This window comes from Tamandua tetradactyla, chromosome 11 (genome assembly GCF_023851605.1).
Source record: "Tamandua tetradactyla isolate mTamTet1 chromosome 11, mTamTet1.pri, whole genome shotgun sequence".
NCBI classification, from domain to species: domain Eukaryota; kingdom Metazoa; phylum Chordata; class Mammalia; order Pilosa; family Myrmecophagidae; genus Tamandua; species Tamandua tetradactyla.
The window spans coordinates 78780281-78798847 of record NC_135337.1 but is presented as its reverse complement, the minus strand read 5'-3'; the positions used below and the strand labels follow the sequence as shown (position 1 = coordinate 78798847).

Below are 18567 nucleotides of genomic sequence, written 5' to 3'. Positions count from 1 at the left end.
CTGAGCACAGGATGAGCAAGTTGTGAAGGAGATGTGAGAAGCTGGTGGCAGGGTCTGGTGGCAGAGCTCGGAGGGGCCAACATTCTCTGGTATCCTCTTGGCATTTTATGCCATGACCACGTGAAACCTTTCATATCATGAAAGATAGAAGAGAAAAGAAAAACCTCAAAAGGTGGCCAAAAAACGGGAATTATAAGGTCAGCCTGGCCAGCAGCCCGCCCCCTCCCCACGGGAGCATTCATGCACCCTTCCCGCCCCTTCCCACTTCCCCACCTTCACTAGCTGTCACCACACAGTGAACCGACCTGCCCCCACTGGGGCCCCAGGGATGTAAGGACACAGGAAGCTCAGCAAAGGCTAGGGGTGTGTTCTGGTTTGCTAGCTGCCGGAATGCAACACACCAGAGACGGATTGGCTTTTAATAAAAGGGGATTTATTTTGTTGGTTCTTCAGAGGAAAGGCAGCTAACTTTCCACTGAGGCTCTTTTCTTACGTGGAAGGCACAGGATGGTCTCTGCTGGTCTTCTCTCCAGGCCCCTGGGTTCCAACAACTTTCCCCGGGGTGACTTCTCCAAAGGCCTGGGCTGAGCTGCAAGTGCTGAGATGAGGAATGCTGAGCTGCTTCGCTGTGCTACATTGCGTTCTCTCATTTAAGCACGAGCCAATTAAGTCAAACATCACTCATTGCAGCAGACACGCCTCCTAGCTGACTGCAGATGTAATTAGCAACAGATGAGATTCACATATATTGGCTTGTGTCCGCAGCCACAGAACTAGGTATGCTCACCTGGTCAAGCTGACAACTGAATCTAACTAACACAGGGTGGGAGGCCGAAATGATCCAAAACAGGGGAAAGTGCGCCGTGAGCAAGGGGTTCCGGTACCTTCCCTGCTTGGCCCTACAAATACAGTGCAAGCACCGAACGCTGGGTCAGAACATCCAGGGCAGGGGACACAGGCCAAGTCAGCGCGGGGGTCCCCAGGGAGGTGAGCAGAGGACAGGCCGCGTGGCGGGGAGGTGGTCGCTCCAGGCCCACTGCCATGGCATGGCTGCCGCAGGCCCCCAACTTCCTCAGAGCCTCCAAGGGCGGCAGGACTCCAGCCACGCCAGCCAGGGAAGGGAGCGGGCCCCTGGCCCTCTGGGCCCACCTCCTCCTGCCCTCTGCCCCCCGCCCCACGAAGGCAGATGCCCCTCCAGGCTGGGGACAAGACCCTGCCCTCAAAGGGCCCCTGACGTCCCCCCCACCCCAACTCGATCAAGGAAAAATGCCTCCACCCAGCAGCTCCAGAGGGAACGTGATCCCTGGAGGGTCAGGGGGCACTGCTGGGCCCTGAAACACACTGGGTGACGGTTAGGAGAACCTAGGAACACTGAGGTGTGCTGGGGGGAACCCAGCAGGACCTTGATGGGGCTCCTCTGTCTCACCAGTCAGTCTGGATGGTGACCCTGACCCCCCTTGCTCTGGGTGGGAGGGGCCTGGGAGACCAGGAGGACATTCCTGATGGGAGAGCCCCTGTATTTCCTTTCCCCTCAAAAGAAAAACACACCTATTGGCAAGGTTCTGACAATCTCGATTTGCTGCCTGACTGTGGACATGAGACTCTGCCGGGCACAGGGACACGCGTGCCTTCTCCTATCGTCATCTACAGACCCCACAGACCCCAGTCAACACAGTGTCCCGCCTGGCCCAGCAGGAAGCGTGCCTGCCCGGGGAGGCCAGCAGCACCACGGTCACCTCAATGGGACCGTGGCCATTTGTCCCAGAACCTGGGCAAGTGCCCTTGTCTGGAGTTGGGGTCTGTGCAGGCGTCGTTGTCAGGGAGAGGGCCGCAGGGGCTAGAGCACAGACCTGCTGGCGCTGCGATGTCAGATTCCTGCCCTTGGGAACTGTGAGACAAATGTCTGGTATTTAAAGCCCCATATTTTGTGGTTCTCAGTTATAGCAGCCCTTAGAAGACTGATGCACGTATGTTACAGAGGGAAAAGATGAGGCACAGAGAGGGTGAACCACTTGCCCAAGGTCACCCAGCAGTAAGGACCCGAACCCAAAGCCTCCAAGGCTCAAGTTGTGACCCCGCTGTTCACCTGTCCCCTATGAACACCCTCCCCGACCCCCATAGTAAGCCACAGCCTAAACCAAGGGACCAAGGCCACATCAAGGGTCACAGGACAAACTGACATCGTGTGCCTTCTGACCCCACACACACATCATTGTGTTGGCGGCACTGCTGCCCCAAATGCCAGACCTGAAACTAAGCACAAAGAAGCCTCGAGAAAAATTGAGATAAGTCAATACCCTGTGTGAGCTGGGACTGCATTCCAGGCAGGGGACAAAGAGTTGCTGTCAGGGACAACTTGAGATCAACTGTTGAAACCATGAACACTGACCGTATCAATGTTAAACTCCTTTAATTTTATTGCTATATGTGGATGACAGAATAGCTTTGTTTACAGGACATTAAGCATTTATTTACGGGTGAAGGGAGCATTATAGCTGCAACTGGCCCTCAAATGGCTCAGTCAATATAACACACATACAGGATAACAGACAGACAGACAGATAAAGCAACAGGGCAAATGCTAGCAGTTGCTGCATCACTGTGAAGGGAGTATAGGTGTTCACTGCTGTGTTCTTGTAACTTTTCCTGTGGTCTTGAGAATGCTCAAAAAAAAAAAATGTTTAGGGCGGGCAATGGTGGTGCAGTGACAGAGTTCTCACCTGCCATGCCAGAGACCCAGGTTCAATTCCCAGTTTCTGCCCATGCAAATAATAATAATAATAAAGTAAAAATAAATAAAAATAAAATGTTCAAAAAATAAGAGTATACGTGGATCCAAGCAAGTGCACGCGAAGAAATCCATCCGGTGCTGTTACCTTCATAGAGACGGAGGGGGCGGGACAGGGAGGCTGGCTTTCTACTGGCTCGTTTCATTTTTGCTTTTTAAATAAGCACGTTCTTGTTCGTGCTTTAGGATCTGCCTGTTACAGGAAGACACAGGCAGATGAATGGACCAGAGTCTAGAAATACAGCCAGTTACACGCAGATGTTTAGTATATAATAAAGGTGGCTCCCAAAATCAGAGGGGAAGGCAGGCATTATTCAAAAAGTGCTACTGGGACAACTAGGAGTCACCTGGAAAAAAAGTAATCCCTCATCAGACTTATTCCAGAATAAATTCCAAATATAGCAAGATCTTAAATGTAACTTAGAGAGCATGATGTAATTTTCAGCCACTCACTGGAACTTACCATTTTTAACTAAATCACTGTACTTGAGCTTCTCAAAATTTAAGATCCTCTTTCCACCCCACCTGCATTTTCAGGCTTATGCTCCTTAGCTATTCGTACATTTTTCTATTGGATCCATTTTTGAAAAAGCAGTTTGGCTTTGGGATTATAAAAGAAGAAAAGATAAAAGTATGGTAAAAATACTGCTTTACTCTTGAACTTTTTTGATATACTCCCTGAATGCACGGGCACCTGTGGGAAGTAGTCCATTCTTTTATCTCCAAGGTCTTTTTATTTGCTTTATGTACATTATTACTATTATACTTATAATTATTGTTATCAAGTATTAAGTAAATAAAGTCCTGTTATTGTATAGGTAGGGTCTAAACCATATTACCACAATGAACACCCACCCATATCTTACCCAGTTTGGGACTTAAATACCATCATCATTTTGAAGACTTACAAGCTCCTCTCTGATCCTACCCACTTTTCCGTTCTCTCATATATAACCACCCCCCTAAAAATAGAAAAAGTCAAGAACATTTATGTTAAAAAAAAAAGGAACAATAGAAGTACTAGAAGAACAGAGAAGAGTTTTCCATCCATGACACTAAAATGGGAAACATAAAAGGAAAGACTGATAAATTTGACCACATAAAAACAAGCAAACAAGCATAAAACCTGTGTGGCATTAATCACCATCAGAGCAGACAAAAGGCAAAGGAAAAGCTGGGGGGGGGTACTATTTACACTTCTAGTACAGAGAAAAGGCTAATTGCCACAATATATAAAGAGTTCCCACAAATCAATAAGACAAAGATCCACAGCTCAACTGGAAAACAGGAAGGATATGATACAGAGTTTCAAGAAAATAGATTAACAGTTTGAACTGAGGTGTGTGTGGGGGTAAATGTAAGAATGGAGGTGGGTAATGAAAAGGGATGGAAATAAGACAATGGGAAAAGGACCCAAGAGCTTGCTTGAGCAAAGGCAACTAGAAGCCAGTTCGGGATGGCCTAAACTCTCCAGTGGGTGACACACCCACCTTCCAGCTCTGCCAGAGATACAGAGTGACATAGGGATGAGCCATGGGCCCTGACTTGGGCGAGCAAGTTGCTCTACCTCCTTTTATCTCCGCTTGTCTTTGCTGGAATACATTTATAATAAAACAAAGATAAAGAATTTTTTAAAAAAGATATATGAATGGAGGCTTTTTCTGATTCACATTAAGATAAAGCAAAACTGCAATTATGTTGAGATGTCACTTTGCATCTGTGGTAGTTAGATTCAGTTGTCAACTTGGCCAGGTGAAGGCACCTAGTTTTGTTGCTGTGGACATGAGCCAATGGTACGTGAACCTCATCTGTTGCTCCTTACATCTGCAGTCGGCTAGGAGGCGTGCCTGCTGCAATGAATGATGTTTGACTTAATTGACTGGTACTTAAATGAGAGACTCAATGTAGCAACACAGCCCAAGCAGCTCAGCATACCTCATCTCAGCACTCACAGCTCAGCCCAGGTCTTTGGAGATGCAGAAAGAAATTACCCCAGGAAAGTTGTTGGAATCCAGAGGCCTGGAGAGAAGACCAGCAGAGATCACCCTGTGCCTTCCCACGTTAAGAAAGAACCTCAGCTGAAAGTTAGCTGCCTTTCCTCTGAAGAACTAATGAAATAAATCCCCTTTTATTAAAGGTCAATCCGTCTCTGGTGTGTTGCATTCCGGCAGCTAGCAAGCTAGAACAGCATCCATAAGATTGGCAAAGATCAAAGAACTGGACAAGACGTGGGCACTGTCATTCACTGCTGGTGGAAGGACACAGAATGGCTCAATCTGGCACCATCTTCCCAAATCACAAACACACCGACAATTTAACCCTGGGATTCTGCGCCTAGGAATTCAGCCAACCGGGAGAGACCCACAGTTTGCTCTTTGCAGAACCGTTCATGAGACATGGATGGGCCACCATCAGGGTGTCACTGGCAGGTGGGGGTTCCTCGGACTAACTGTCCAAACTGGGCTCTTCTGGGCATGGAGAGAGGCACTGATAACACTCACAGCAGACCTCAAGGGCGAGCGGGGATTTGTGTGGCCTCTTATCAACAGACGCTGCCCAAAGACAGGTACCCTGGCCAGAAAGAGAGCCCCACACACTGCCTTCGGGACACCGCCAAGATGGACTGCAGAGTTAAAACAGCAAGTGCATTTACCATTTGTGCATAAAATGAAAAATAACGACACACACACATGCGTGTGCATTCGACTCCTGTTATTTGCAGTAACCGTGTTCCACAAAGCCACCTCCAACACTGAATCAATGCATGCTGACCCACCCACCGCTCCCAGGAAACTCAGGGTTAGACTCCTGCCAGCCTCTGGGCATGGCATTTTCATCAATCAATCAATACATAACCTTGTTTTATGTTTCTGTTTTAATAAGAATAATTAGCATATATCGTCAATTCACTAACACTATAACTCTAGTTATAGAGTTAGTGAACTCTAGTTCTCTAACACATGGGTTTTTGCCATCCGGCCTGTGGCAGCCTTCTTGTGCTCGAGGACACCAGACAGACTTACAGCATTACATTTGGGGCCATCTTAAAAAGCAAAATCACCACAAAAGGCACAAAAAAATATGAAAAGTGTGCCACTAAACAGACGGTGAAAAGGATGCTTGTTTATAGTCTGAGAGCCAGAACGAGAAGGCAGAGAGCCTTGCCCCGTTTGCACTCAGCTGGGAATGTGCATGTCAGGGGACATGGATTTTTTCATCACTCTGCACATACCCGGGAATGGCTGCAAAATCTGTGAGCACTGATTTGGGGGTTACGAATAAATTTTAGCAAGTCACTAGATTCACAAACCGAATCTGCAAATACTGAGGATTGGCTATAAATAACAGTTTGTGTGTGCACGGCTTACCTGTTGCCTCCAGGGGACAGGCGTACAGGAAGATTCAAAGTGTACCTTTTATACTTTTTGAATTTTGAACCACATGAATGCATTATCAACCACAAAACAAAGACAAGTTAAACTGTAAGTAAATAAAAGAAAGGAAGAGGGAGGTTTTGTAAAAATGTCAAAAAAGACAAATGAGATCGACAATGCCTTCTTGACCAAAAGGGGGAAAAGCAATAAATTAAGGTCTCAGTGCCTAAGAGATTTCAAACAGAGTCAAGAGGGTATTCTGGACGTTACTCTAATGCAAGCTTCAGCCAGATATTGCAAATAGCTGCAGCATACCGAGCCCCAACCAAGAGTGGTCCTGAAAACCCTAGGGAGAGCCCTGGGCTCTATCTAAGACTCCATGAAAATTTTACCTATTATTAAGTTTATTTTTTCAGAAACTTAAGGCCTCCAGGTGGTTCCTAGGCCAGATGAGCCCTGAAACCCAGAGGCACCAGTGTCTCCAAGGACACCAACCAGTTGGGTCCCCCTACTCCCTAATGTCAACACCCCTTTGCAGCATGAAGAAGCTAGAATGGTCATTGCCCAGATATCCCTGAAGATGGAATGAATGATCAAATGAGAGGGGGAAGATGTAAATGAGGAATGACTTCTGACTCATATAGATATTCCTTTTTTAGTTTCTAGTGTATTAGAACAACCAGAAGGAAATACCTGAAACCCAGTAGTTTTGATCTTTGATAATGATTGTAACTATACAGCTTTTATCATGTGACTGTGTGATTATAAAAAACCTTGTGACAGACACCCCTTTTATCTAGTGTACGGGCAGACACAACAAAATGAAGACATGCATGAAAAATAAAATAAGTAAATTTTAAAAAATAAAATAAATGAAAAACAGAGAGACAAATCTCAAAGCGCAGGAAGTGAAAAGTGCCTGGAACAGCCGTAGGGGTTTCCTGTTTTCCCCTATGGGACTCACCAAGGCTCTGAACCAGAGGCTCCCACCACTCCATCTAGGTACAGGGAGATTTTCTGGGTGTACCCACCCTGACCACAACTGGAACCGTGGGACTTACTCCAGCCACTGAAATGCAGACAACATGAGTCACCGCCAGGCGGAAGTATTAACCAGCAGCTGAGTCACTGCACTTTTTCCTCTGCCAGGTGGCTGGCCACCTTTGAGGTGACAGCAATTCCAGCCTGAGCCTTGGGGTGTTTACAAGGAGCAAAATCTCCCTACTGGCCCATCATGGACATGCGGTGTGAGAGAGAGAAAAACAAACCTTCCTGAGAGGCCACTGAGATTCCGGGGCTGTTTGTCACAGCAGCACACCCAAGGCCACACTGACTGATACATGCCCAATGCCTCTCCTGATAGACGCTGGGTCCAGTGGCACAGTGAGGCCCCACGGCCAGAAGGTGGAACATCCTGCATCATGGTAGCAGGCCCAGGGGCCCAGGGAGGCAGCCCACTCAACTTGTGCCATGACCAACTAAGCTGTCCTTGATGGAGGGCAGGGCTCCCTCCTCCTGCTCCCAGGCCCCGCTGGCATCGGTGCCCAGCAGATGTGGGGTTCATACAGCACCCTGCCAGCCCCAGGCCACACAGCACAAGCTGGGGTTGACTGGTTCATGTCTCTGTTCCCCATTTCCCAGCCTTTAGCCAATGCCCACCGTGTTCTCACTATTTCATGCATGTGGGCTCATCCGATCCTTACATGAACCCCAAGAGTCAGGGGTGACTGTGATCCCATATTACAGATGCGGAAACTGAGGTATGGAATGGTCACTGCACAAGTTGCTTCATGTGGGTGTAGGGATATGAATTCTCTCCCCCCTTGGACCCCTCTTCTCTTTTGCACCTATGCCTGCCTCCTTGCTGAGTTCACCTGGTCATGCAGCTGTAAATGCCTTCCACCTGTTGAGAAGCCGGTGCCTCTGCACCTGAGAGGTTTCTGGACACCAAATGCACACAACCAGCTCCACCTAATGGAGACGATGCCCAACGAACACAACCAAACCAGCGCCTTCTGTGCCCCCTGTCTCCAGTCATGGGGCCCAGATACCCCTGGACGTCTCCACATGGGGAAGTCTCAACCCGCCCACACTGTGCCTGACCTTTCCCCAAACCTAACCCCCCTCCTCTGCATGTATGCCTGTTCCCCCACCCCAATTCCAGCTTAGGGAACTCCATCCCTCCAGGTGTTCAGCCCAAAATCAGGCTCCTCTCCCTTCTACCCCTACACTCAAGAATCTTTCCATAGGTCCCACTAGGCTGCTTACAAAGTCAATCCTGAAACCACGCCCATCTGCCCCCTCCTCCCAATCCCCCCTCGTCCTCATTCACACTGCTCTTCCAGCACACCAGGCCTAGTCCTGCCTCAGGGCCTTTGCACAGCCATTCCCTCTGCCCAATACACCATCCCCCAGATTTCTGCAATGAATCTCTGCTCAGTGTCACCTCCCTGAGAGCCTGGCCTCAAATAGCTTCTCCCCATGTCCCTTTCCTCCACTTTGCTTTCTCCACGCCCCCATCTCATCCACCATGTGATATACTTTGTTCCTTGCCTACATGCACCACCACCACCCCCCCCCACCAAAATATAAGTGGGGACTTGTCTGTCTATCTCTGGCTGGTCCCCTCGAGCATGGCATGGCACAGCACAGGGCACAGACCACACACCCTTCGGGATGTACCTCACAGATGGCTCTGACCCACACAGCTCCCTCAAACCTTCCACGGCACCCCAGGCCTCCAGAACTGAGGCCAGGAAACACATGTGTGGCCCGCATGTGCCTGAGAGGGACAGTGCCGAGCTGGCCAAATGCTGGCAGGTCCTTTTCTTTATCTCTTAACTGAGGTCTAGACACCAGGTCCCCAGAGACACCCACATGCTGGCTCAGGCAGCTGGCCCCCTTCCCAGGCTTCTTGCCAGCCCCATGGGGCGGGGGCAGGTAGGTGCAGCACCCCCACCCCACCCCCCGCACACCTAATCCCCGAGCTGGATAATCCCTGCACGTGCTCCATCCACCCCTCACGCCCAGTTGGCACGGAGCCGGGCAACCCCAACAGGGCCAAGACAGCAGCGGTGGGTGGAGGGACGGAGGGAAGGCCTGAGGGTTCACGGCCCTCAGAGACCCTATCGAGCCTCAGTTTCCCCATGTGTAAATGTCCTGGCCCCGCAGTCACTGTTTGGTGAGCAGTGACGAGGGCTGGGACTCACCTCTTTCTGTGCTGCTGAATCCTCAGGACACCAAGTGCCCTCAGTTTGGGAGAAACAGTTGGGGGTGCATGGCTGTACCCCAGCTCATCCAGCCTCCTGGGAGGTCCACCTGCCCCAGGAGCCTCCCAGTAGCCCTCCACTGCCCTCTCTACCCACTATTAGCTCCAGCATTGCAGAGAGCTCTGGGTCCCCCAAGACCTGCCCCACCTGAATTCTTCTGCCCTCAGCCACTGGCTCCCCAGGCTCAGGCCAAAATCCACCTGGAGATCCACATCCCTCTCACCTCTTTCCACCCGCTGAGGCCCCCTGGCTCCCCCCTGACTACACCGACTCTACCTCTGCTGCTCCCACATGCCCGTGCCCTCCCGCCCTGCGGCCTCCGCGCCCACCACCCCTGCTGCCTGCCCGTGGCTGCACCTTCTCATCCAGGTCTCGGCGGCCGGGCCAGCAGGTCCTGGCCCCTCGCTGTCCCCACAACGGCCTGCTTCCTTCTCCCCAGCACACTCATGGCTGTCCAGCCTGATCTTATCTAGCGAATGGCAAACTGTTTCTGCTGAGGGCCAGACAGTGAGTGTTTCTGGAGCCACGGGCCCCTTGTGCCTGTGTCATGACTCCTCAGCTCTGCCACTGCAGCGTGAAAGCCGCCAGAGGGAATGTGCCCGTGAACGGGTGGGCCTGTGTGCCAATAAAACTTTATTTACAAAAACCAGAGGAGGCCAGATCTGGCCCACGGGCCGCAGCCTGCCAAGCCCTGGCCTGAAGTGTCCCCTTGCTCACCTCCCGCACCCTGGGTCCTACCCCATGACCTGAGGGCTCCATGGGGGTAGCCAGGGCATTGCTCTCAGCCCCTGATGTGGCCCCGACACTTGGAACCCCACCTGGCCCACAGGAGGAGCTCATTACATGCTTAATAAATGCCCATCCTGGGACTGAAGAAAAGTCCACTCCACCGCCAGCCTCGGTAAATGAGCCCAAAGCCCTCCTGCTCTATCTGGCTGACACGTCCACGGAGGTCAGCGCCTGTGGGCCCTGCGCCCGAGCTCGCTCCAGTACCGCGGTGGCCCAGAGAACAGCACCCACGCACAGGTGGGTGCACTGAGGACCCAGGAGGCCTAGGTGCTGAGGCCTCCCCACTCTGGGGACCAAGGTGCCGGCGGTCAAAGTAGAACCGGGAGCCGCCAGTCCTCAAATCCACAATCTCAGCCCTGGCCACTGCTGACCCATAAGGAGGGACAGAGGGGCATCATGTCTCCATGACCCTTCACTCCAACTGTGGGCCCGAGAGGAAAGGGTCGCTCCCCACCCAGGTCTGGCTCACCACTGCCTCCCTAGCAGCTCCAGGGACCCTGTACCCTTCCAGCCCCAGGCCTTGGCTGTGCCCTCTGCATGCTCCAGAAACTTCTGTCTCCTGCAGGGCTCGCACAAATGTCTCCTTCCAGGCAAGCTGTTCCTGTCTACCCCACTCCCTTTTTCTTATTTTTTAACTTTTTTTATTGTATAGTACAGCATATACACAAAGCAAAGAAAAAAAAATAGTTTTCAAATTACTCTTCAACAAGTAGTTACAAGACAGATCCCAGAGTTTGTTGTGGGCTACCATACAACCCCATTCCCTTTTGCAGCTCCTCCTGCTTTCTTCCTTCTTCGGCAGCCGGCTCCCTCACTCACCTGACGTTTCCCAGTGGGGTACCAGGCATTCCGGGTAAAGGGAACATGAAGGGGACTACATAGACAATCGATTCTGCCTTCACAGGGTAGAAGACAAGGAAGAAAAGCCATGCACGTCACGCCCTGACAATGCGATGGTGACAAAGCAGGCTCAAGGGAATGGGGCAGGGGGCAGGGGAGGCCCCACGGAAGCGGTGGCATTTGCCCAAAAACTTGAAAAAGTTAAGGAAGTAAGCCACATAGACATGGGGGAAAAATATTCCCATGAAAAGGCCCTGAGGCAGGGCCAGGCCTGGTGAGCTGGAGGAAGCCAGTGCGGGTGTGGCCGGAGTGGAGGGAGAGAGGGAGAGAGCCAGAGGAGGGGAGGGCAGGGAGGGGACGGGGCAGGTCCCTGCACACATGCAGGGCTCAGGGCTGCTACAAGGGGACAGTTGTCTTCAGTTTCTTCCAACACCCAGAATGGGGCAGGGCGTGCAGCGCCTGGGGGAGGGAGGCGGGAGCCATGGAGGGCTGTGGGCAGAGGAGGGACAGGATGCCACTAAAAATTCCAGTTTGGGATAGAACTCTTCTGGAATGAGCTGGAGGGAGCTTGGGGCGGGGGGAGGCCAGGGCAGGCATGACCACACCGGCCCAGGCGCGCCACACTGGGGCTGGCCTGGAATGGAGGCAGAGGAGGTAGGGAGAAGTGTGGGGGGGGGGGTTCCAATTATGAAGGCAAACCCGACGAGGTATAGCACTCGCTATGGGGGCCAGGGTTGAGGGTGGGGAGGGGGTCAGGAACGAAGCACACTGTCCCGAGGGGTCACCATGATGGAGGCTTGGGAACTCCTGGACCACAGCCCCCAGGCAGGTCGCCGGCCTCTGCGGCTCACCCAGAGACCATCTCCGACCCCCAAGCCTTCCCGAGACCCCTTCCATGAACGGAGCCGGCAGGGACAGCCTCTATCAAGCCCTCCCGAGTCCCTCCTGGACCATGCTCTGGGGGTGAGAAGCCCATGCATGGAGAGGAACCGGATTCTAAGCCCTTAAAAGACCCTGTCTCGCACCCACAGGACTGCCCAAATCAGCCTGGCCGATCACATCGGGAGCCAGCCCCACCATAGGGAGGAAACCCCCCGCCTCTCTCGGCCCCTGTTGGACAGGCCACGAGTCACACCAATCTTTGAGGCAAGCTGTGGGGCATCAAGGAGTCAGGTTCAAGCCTGGATGCCCTGGACCTGGTCCTTCCATGGCTGGGAATCCCTCGGCTAGAAATGGAGGTGTCTGCGGGCGCAGGTCACGTTCAGTGACAACGACGACAGCATAATTACAACTGGATGAACCTCAGGCAGGTTTACAGTAGGCTTTGCACACACGTCAACACTGATCTGGCTGTAAGCCTAAGGTCTGTGAGGTGCTCACACTGGGTCGAGGCCACGGTCACCCTCTGAGGTGAGTATTATCATCGACCCCATTTTACAGACGGGGCCACTGAGGCAGCCGCCCTTCAAGGTCCCACAGCAGCTGGGATTCAAACCCAGATGGGGACAGGAAATCCAGATTTTTACAGATGAAAAAGCAAGTTATAGGACAGGCACAGGACAGCAGTTTTCATCAGGGGTGAGTCTGCCCATGGGGGACCCTCAATGGAGACTAGGGACATTTTTAGCTGTCATGTCTGGGGGAAGGGGAGCTGCTGGCATCGAGCAGGCGGAGGAGCCCAGGGAGGCTGTTCGACCCCCTACAATGCACAGAGCGTGCCCCCACCACCCCACTGCAAAGAATTTTCTGGCCCCAAATGTCAATAGTGCTGAGAGAGAAACCACTTATACAACGAATCCATCTTAGTAAAAAACACACAGATCCATTTACATATTTATACCCTTGTCCGAGCAATAAAGAAAGCACAAGCAGCTAACAGCACTTACACTGGGAAGATGGGTTTGGGGTGGGGGGAGGGGGGCAGCAGCTCTGAATTTTAAAATGAGTGAAATGAATGGCTGGCCAGTGGAACTGGATTTTGGAGGATCTCACTGCAGGGAGGCAGGGTGCGCTCCTTCTCGGGGGGTCCCTGACGCTCAGACCCAGCCACAGCCAGAGCAGGGGACAATATGTACACACACGCCCCCATTGGCTCGCAGAGCCCTGTGAGAAGACAACATTTGCGGTGTTGCTTTCTTGTGGTCAGCCAGTCTGGGGTTATTTAGCCTCCGAGCAGCCCAGGCCAGAGGGCTGACAGTGGAAGAGGGGCCAGAGAAGGGACCCTGACTTCCCCAGGTGCCCCCACCACGTGCACTACTCGCCAGGTCAGGCGACCAACTGCTGGCAAAGAGCAAGGACGAGGCGACCAGCTCGTCGGAATTAACCGGGTCATCTACCAAGTGGCTCCAGATGGCACGGAGAAAGGAAGTGAAGAGAGCCTTCCAGAGCCAGGGGGTGGGGTGCGGTGAGGGCTTGGAGTGGGGGGAGACTTCCAAGTGTTTCTCTCTCTCCTGTGTTTTTTCTCTCTCCCCAGACGCTTCTCCCAGCTCCCAGGCACCTCCTCGCCTGCCAAGGAAGCTTCAGGAGGCCCAGGGGGAGAAGGCAGGACGGGTGCCCAAGTGGGTGTCTGCAGAGACTCTGCCTGCGAGGGCTGCTGGGGGTGGGAGGAAGCAGAGAATTCTAGAGAACCGGAAACTTCCTACTTGGTAGCGTACGACCTCGACTGGGAAGGAGCCATTCCTTGAGACTGTGGCTCAGCTCTGCACACCACCCCAAACCCGGGCAGGAGGGAATCCGGGGGCACTGAGCCAGGTTGCCTACTTCCCCACACCTGTTCTGTAGGAAGGTGAGCCAGGCCTGCCCAGGAGAGGAGCAGTGGGACACAAGGAAGCCATGGTCCCTTTCCCCAACTACAGCGGCCAGGCAGTGCCCAGGGAGGCTTGGGGAACAGGGCACCAAGACCCCAGGACCTGCTGGTGGGGTCTCAGCACTGAAGGCCCCTTCAAATGTCATCCCTTTGCAGCCCTCGTTTCACTGGTGGGTAAACCACAATCCGGAAATGTGGTAAGGAAATGGGCAGTGCACCTGCACCCACGTCTGAAGACTTCCAGAAAAAAGAGAAACGACAGAGCCAGGAGGCTGACCCAGATGGCCGGAGAGCCCCCACCTGCACCCCAAGCTGCTCCAACCCTTCCAAATGAACAAAGTGTGCCCAAAAAGGTGATGGCTAGTGGGGGAGGAGTTGAGGCCGAGAAGCTGGAACTCGCAGAGGGGGACACCCCAAAGGAGGGGGTCCAGGCAAGGGGGTCGCATCTAGGGCAGTGTCACTCCCTTGCCCGTGGCGGGCACCATAATGGAGATACCCGGCCATCCTGCACACTCAGAGCAAGCACCCCCTCGCCAAAAAGTGCGGGGAGGAAGACCACCTCAAGCACCCCCAGCCTGGGGCGTTCCCCCACCCCGCTCTTAGTGGCGCAACCCACCCCTCCCCTAGGGGGAAGTGGGGACCACCTTCCCCGCATACCTCCAAGAGGGGCTGCTCCACCCACGGCCTTCCAGAGTGGGGCCCTACGCCCACCCGCCGCCTCCGGGCCGGGGGTCGCCGCCAGACACCCCCGAGTGGGCGGCGCCACGCCGAGCGTCCCAGGGCGGGGCTTTCCATCCTCCCCACCGGCGCGTCCCCCGGGCCCCGGCGTGGCGCGCTCCGTCCCCCCCGCGAGCGCCCCCGAGTGGAACGTTCCAGCCTCCCGCAGGCGGCGGGTCCCGCGCCCCTCAGCGCTCGGACGGGTCCACTGGGCCCGGCGGGGGGGGGGTCTCAGGCGGGTCCATTCGGGGAGAGGGGAGGGAGTCCAAAACCGTTACCTGCCGTCGCCCCGCTATCCGCGGCCCACGCCGCTTCCGTGGGCACGGCCCCCGCCTCGGCGCTCTCCGCCTCGTCCGGTACCTCCAGCTCCATGGCGGTGCACGCAGACCTGCGGGCGAGCGGCCCGAGGTTGCGACCCAAGCTGCGGCCGCCGCCGCCACCACCACCACCGCCGCCGCCGCTGAACAACAACCGCCGCTGCCGGCTGGAGCGCGAGGGAGGGGGCCGGGCCGCGGGCGCGGGGGCGGGGCCTGGGGCGGGGCCAGGCGGGCGCCGTGGCGCACAGCGCGCGCCGCCAATCGGGGCTCGGGGACGGGGCCCGCGTGCGTCCCGGCCTCGGGAGCTCCTCGCGCGCCCCCCGGCGTCCAGGGTTGGGAGTGCAGCGTCATTCTCATCTAATAGTGACATTTCCAATATTCGATACGGACGTTGACGTCAATGCTAACATTAATAAAATATTAATATTGACGTTAATAATCGACGTTTGGTTTGATATTTTATAGTCAACATTGATATCGATATTGATATTTAGTGCTGTTCAACATTTAATATTGGCATTCAACATTTAACTTTCATATAGGTATTTAAATAACCAACGTTTAATGTTGATATTTATTAATATTGATAATAATATTCGGTTTAATACTGCTATTTAAGTATTCCATTTCTAATAGTAATATTTTTAATATTGATACTTAATGTTTGCATTTATATTGATATCAAAATATTCAGTGTTTACTACTGATACTTAATATTAATGTTGAGACTAGCCAAGTTCAATAAGCATTCAACGTTTAATATTATATCATGCTTATATCTGTATCTTATATTAATATGGATATCTAATATTCAGCCTTTGTTTTTACTTATGTTTGGTATTTCATACTGATATTTAATATCACCATTGATAACATTCCATTTTAATATTGATATTTAGTATTCAAAATTTAATACTGATCTCGATATCAATGCTAATATTGATATTTGGTGTTACTATTCAACATTCAGTACTGGTATTTAGTATTTGACTTTTATAAAACTATTTACATAGTCGATATTTAGCATTATATTTAATATTAATATTGATAATATTCAGTTTAATGGTGGTGTTCAGTGATCAACATTTAAGTACCGCTGTTTAAACATTCAGTGTTTAATAGTACACATAATATCGATGTTGATAGTAAATTAATTTTTAATATTGATATTTAATATTTGATTTTTATATTGCTATATAAATATCCCATATTTAGTATGGATAGCTAATATTAATATTGATAATATTCTATTTTAGTGTTGATATTTAATACTAATGTCAATATCAATGCTAATATCGATAGCTGATATCCATATGCGATGTTTAATATATTAATATTTGACATTTGCGATTTCTAATATTCAGTAGTCTGAATATTGGAGTTGATAATATTCCGCTTTCATATTGATATTTAATATCCAACAGCTAACACTACTACTTAATAGTCAATGTTTAATATCTATATTTAAGAGTATTGCTGATAATATTCCACTTAATGTTGATTTTTAATATTCAAAATTTAATATAGCTGCTTAATATTCAACATTTGATATTGATACCGATATCCCAGTAACAGAAACAATTTTGAGTGCTTGAGTGTCAGGCTCAAAGCCTGTGCACACGGCTTCTCCATAAATCAGAGACAGGTTGCTTTTTGGCTGCTAATATCCTCTGAGGGCTTAGCACAACCTGGCACCGAAAGACGATAACTATTTTACCTATTAGTCAACCGCAGGATGTAAAATCATCCCCACTTTACACATGAGAAAACAAGAAGCCCAGAGAGTTAAAGCCCTTGCTTGGAATCACGTGGAGAATCATGCCGAAATCAGCGCTGCTTATGGTGTTAGAGGTGACTGTGGGGTTTGTTAAGAATGAGTAATGTTGGGTTTATGAAGGAGCCAAAGAACCAATCAGGTGGTTCCTCATTCCAATGCCCTGATTTGGGTATTCATACATTTTGCTCTCGCTGCTTTTTTCAATTATGAATGATTTCTGTTGGGGGGGGGCAGGCGTGGAGCCAGTTCTCCCAGTTAGAGAGGAGAGAGGAATCAGGATGTTTTATCCAGACGAATCTGACCCCAGAAAATGTGCACCTCACTCCCTGGGAGGTCAAGCAGGCTGGGATTTGAGGTGCTTGGTGTTTTGGGTTTTTTTTTCTTCTTTTTTTTGGTGGGGGGAGTGAGTGGGAGAGTGAATATGCATGCTAACATATGAAGATAAAATTTCCCATTTTAACCACTTCCAAACCCACAATCCAGTGGCAGCAATTATGTTCACAATGTCTTGCCACAGTCATCAAAGCTTTTCCATTCCCCTGAAACAGAAACTCTGCACCCGCTCAGCTCTAACTCCCCAACCCCCCACCCCCACCCCAGCCCAGCCCCTGCTAACCTCGAGTCTACTTTCTGGCTTACGAATTTGCAGTCTTGGTTATTTCGTGTAAGTGAAGTCAGACAATATCCATCCTTTTGGGTCTGGCTTCTTTCACTCAATGTCATGTCTTCAAGGTTCAGCCACGTTGTCGCGTGGATCAGAATTCCATTCCTTTTTATGGCCGGATAATATTCCCTTGACTGGATGGACCACATTTTGTTGTTGCATTCATTCACCAAGGGACACTTGGGTTACTTCTGCCTTTTGGCTATTGGTGAATCATGCCACAACAAACATGGGTGTACAGATATCCGTCCAAGGCCGTGCCATCAGTTCTTTGGGGTATGTACCTAGGAGTGGGATTGTCAGATTCCGTGGTACTTCTACGTGTAACTCTTTGAAGAACCATGTGGTAGTTTGGTTCAGGTGTCAACTTGGCCAGGGGGAGGTGCCTAGTTCTATTGCTGCCGACATGAGCTGATGGCATGTGAACCTCATCTGTTGCTGATTACATCTGCAGTTGGCTAGGAGTTTTCATTAAAAGCCAATCCATCTCTGGTGCGTTGCATTCCAGCAGCTAGCAAACTAGAACAAACCACTAAATTGTTTTTCCACAGGGGCTGAGTTGCTCCTTGGTGTTTTGACTTGAGGACAAAAGGCAGCCAAGGAACCGGGAGCAGGTGCCAGTTAGAAAGCACGTCAAGGAAGGAGAAAATATCAAGTACAGGGTCCAGGAGAGGGCAGAGGGAATCCCGGGGTTGGGGTTGAAAGAGACTCCGGAGGACACCTATGGGTGGGGTGGGGGATGGGTGGAGGAGGACAGGGCCAGATGGACCAGTGCAAAGACACCAAGGAGAGTTCTTTAGGAAAGGGAAACGGATAGAAGTCGTGAGTCAGCCTGAATCTGCCTTGAGAGAAGATTTAGAGTGCAGGTTCTCAAACTGGGGTCCCGGGGTGGGCAAAGCAGCACCCAGGAGCTTGTTAGAATTGTGAGTTCTTCTCTCCATCCTTCCCCAACCCCCCAAGTCTGAAACTCTTGGGCGCGGCCCCCACACGTGACTTTTAACGAGCCCCAGGGGATTTGGATGCCCCACGAAGTTTGAGAACCATTGATTAAGGCAACTGGAGAAGGGCTGGGGCTGCTGGTGGTGAACGATTATGAATGAAACCGAGGTAAAGGAGGGGACAAAAACCATCTTCGGGGTTGATTGAATCCCTCCTGCTGGGAATTCGATGCCGAAACTAAAACATCAGGAAATGGTGAAAACAGACATGTTACTTAGAGACGTGAA

The 18567-nt window shown here is 51.3% G+C and overlaps 1 protein-coding gene across 6 annotated transcripts in view; it reads right to left on the bottom strand.

Moving 5' to 3' along the window:
* PIP5K1C (phosphatidylinositol-4-phosphate 5-kinase type 1 gamma) overlaps positions 1 to 18567 on the bottom strand; it is an 81060-nt gene that overhangs the window by 59967 nt on the left and 2526 nt on the right. For 4 of the 6 annotated variants that reach the window (XM_077121166.1, XM_077121162.1, XM_077121163.1 and 1 more), the window contains exon 1: positions 14862 to 15050. The exons of 1 other annotated variant lie outside the window; for it this stretch is intronic. In XM_077121166.1, coding sequence (XP_076977281.1) covers positions 14862 to 14955 — 94 coding nt within the window. In that variant the 5' untranslated portion in view covers positions 14956 to 15050. Of the gene's footprint in view, positions 1 to 14523; positions 14601 to 14861; positions 15051 to 18567 lie in introns of those variants that run through there. One more of the 6 variants, XM_077121169.1, reaches the window with a different exon arrangement.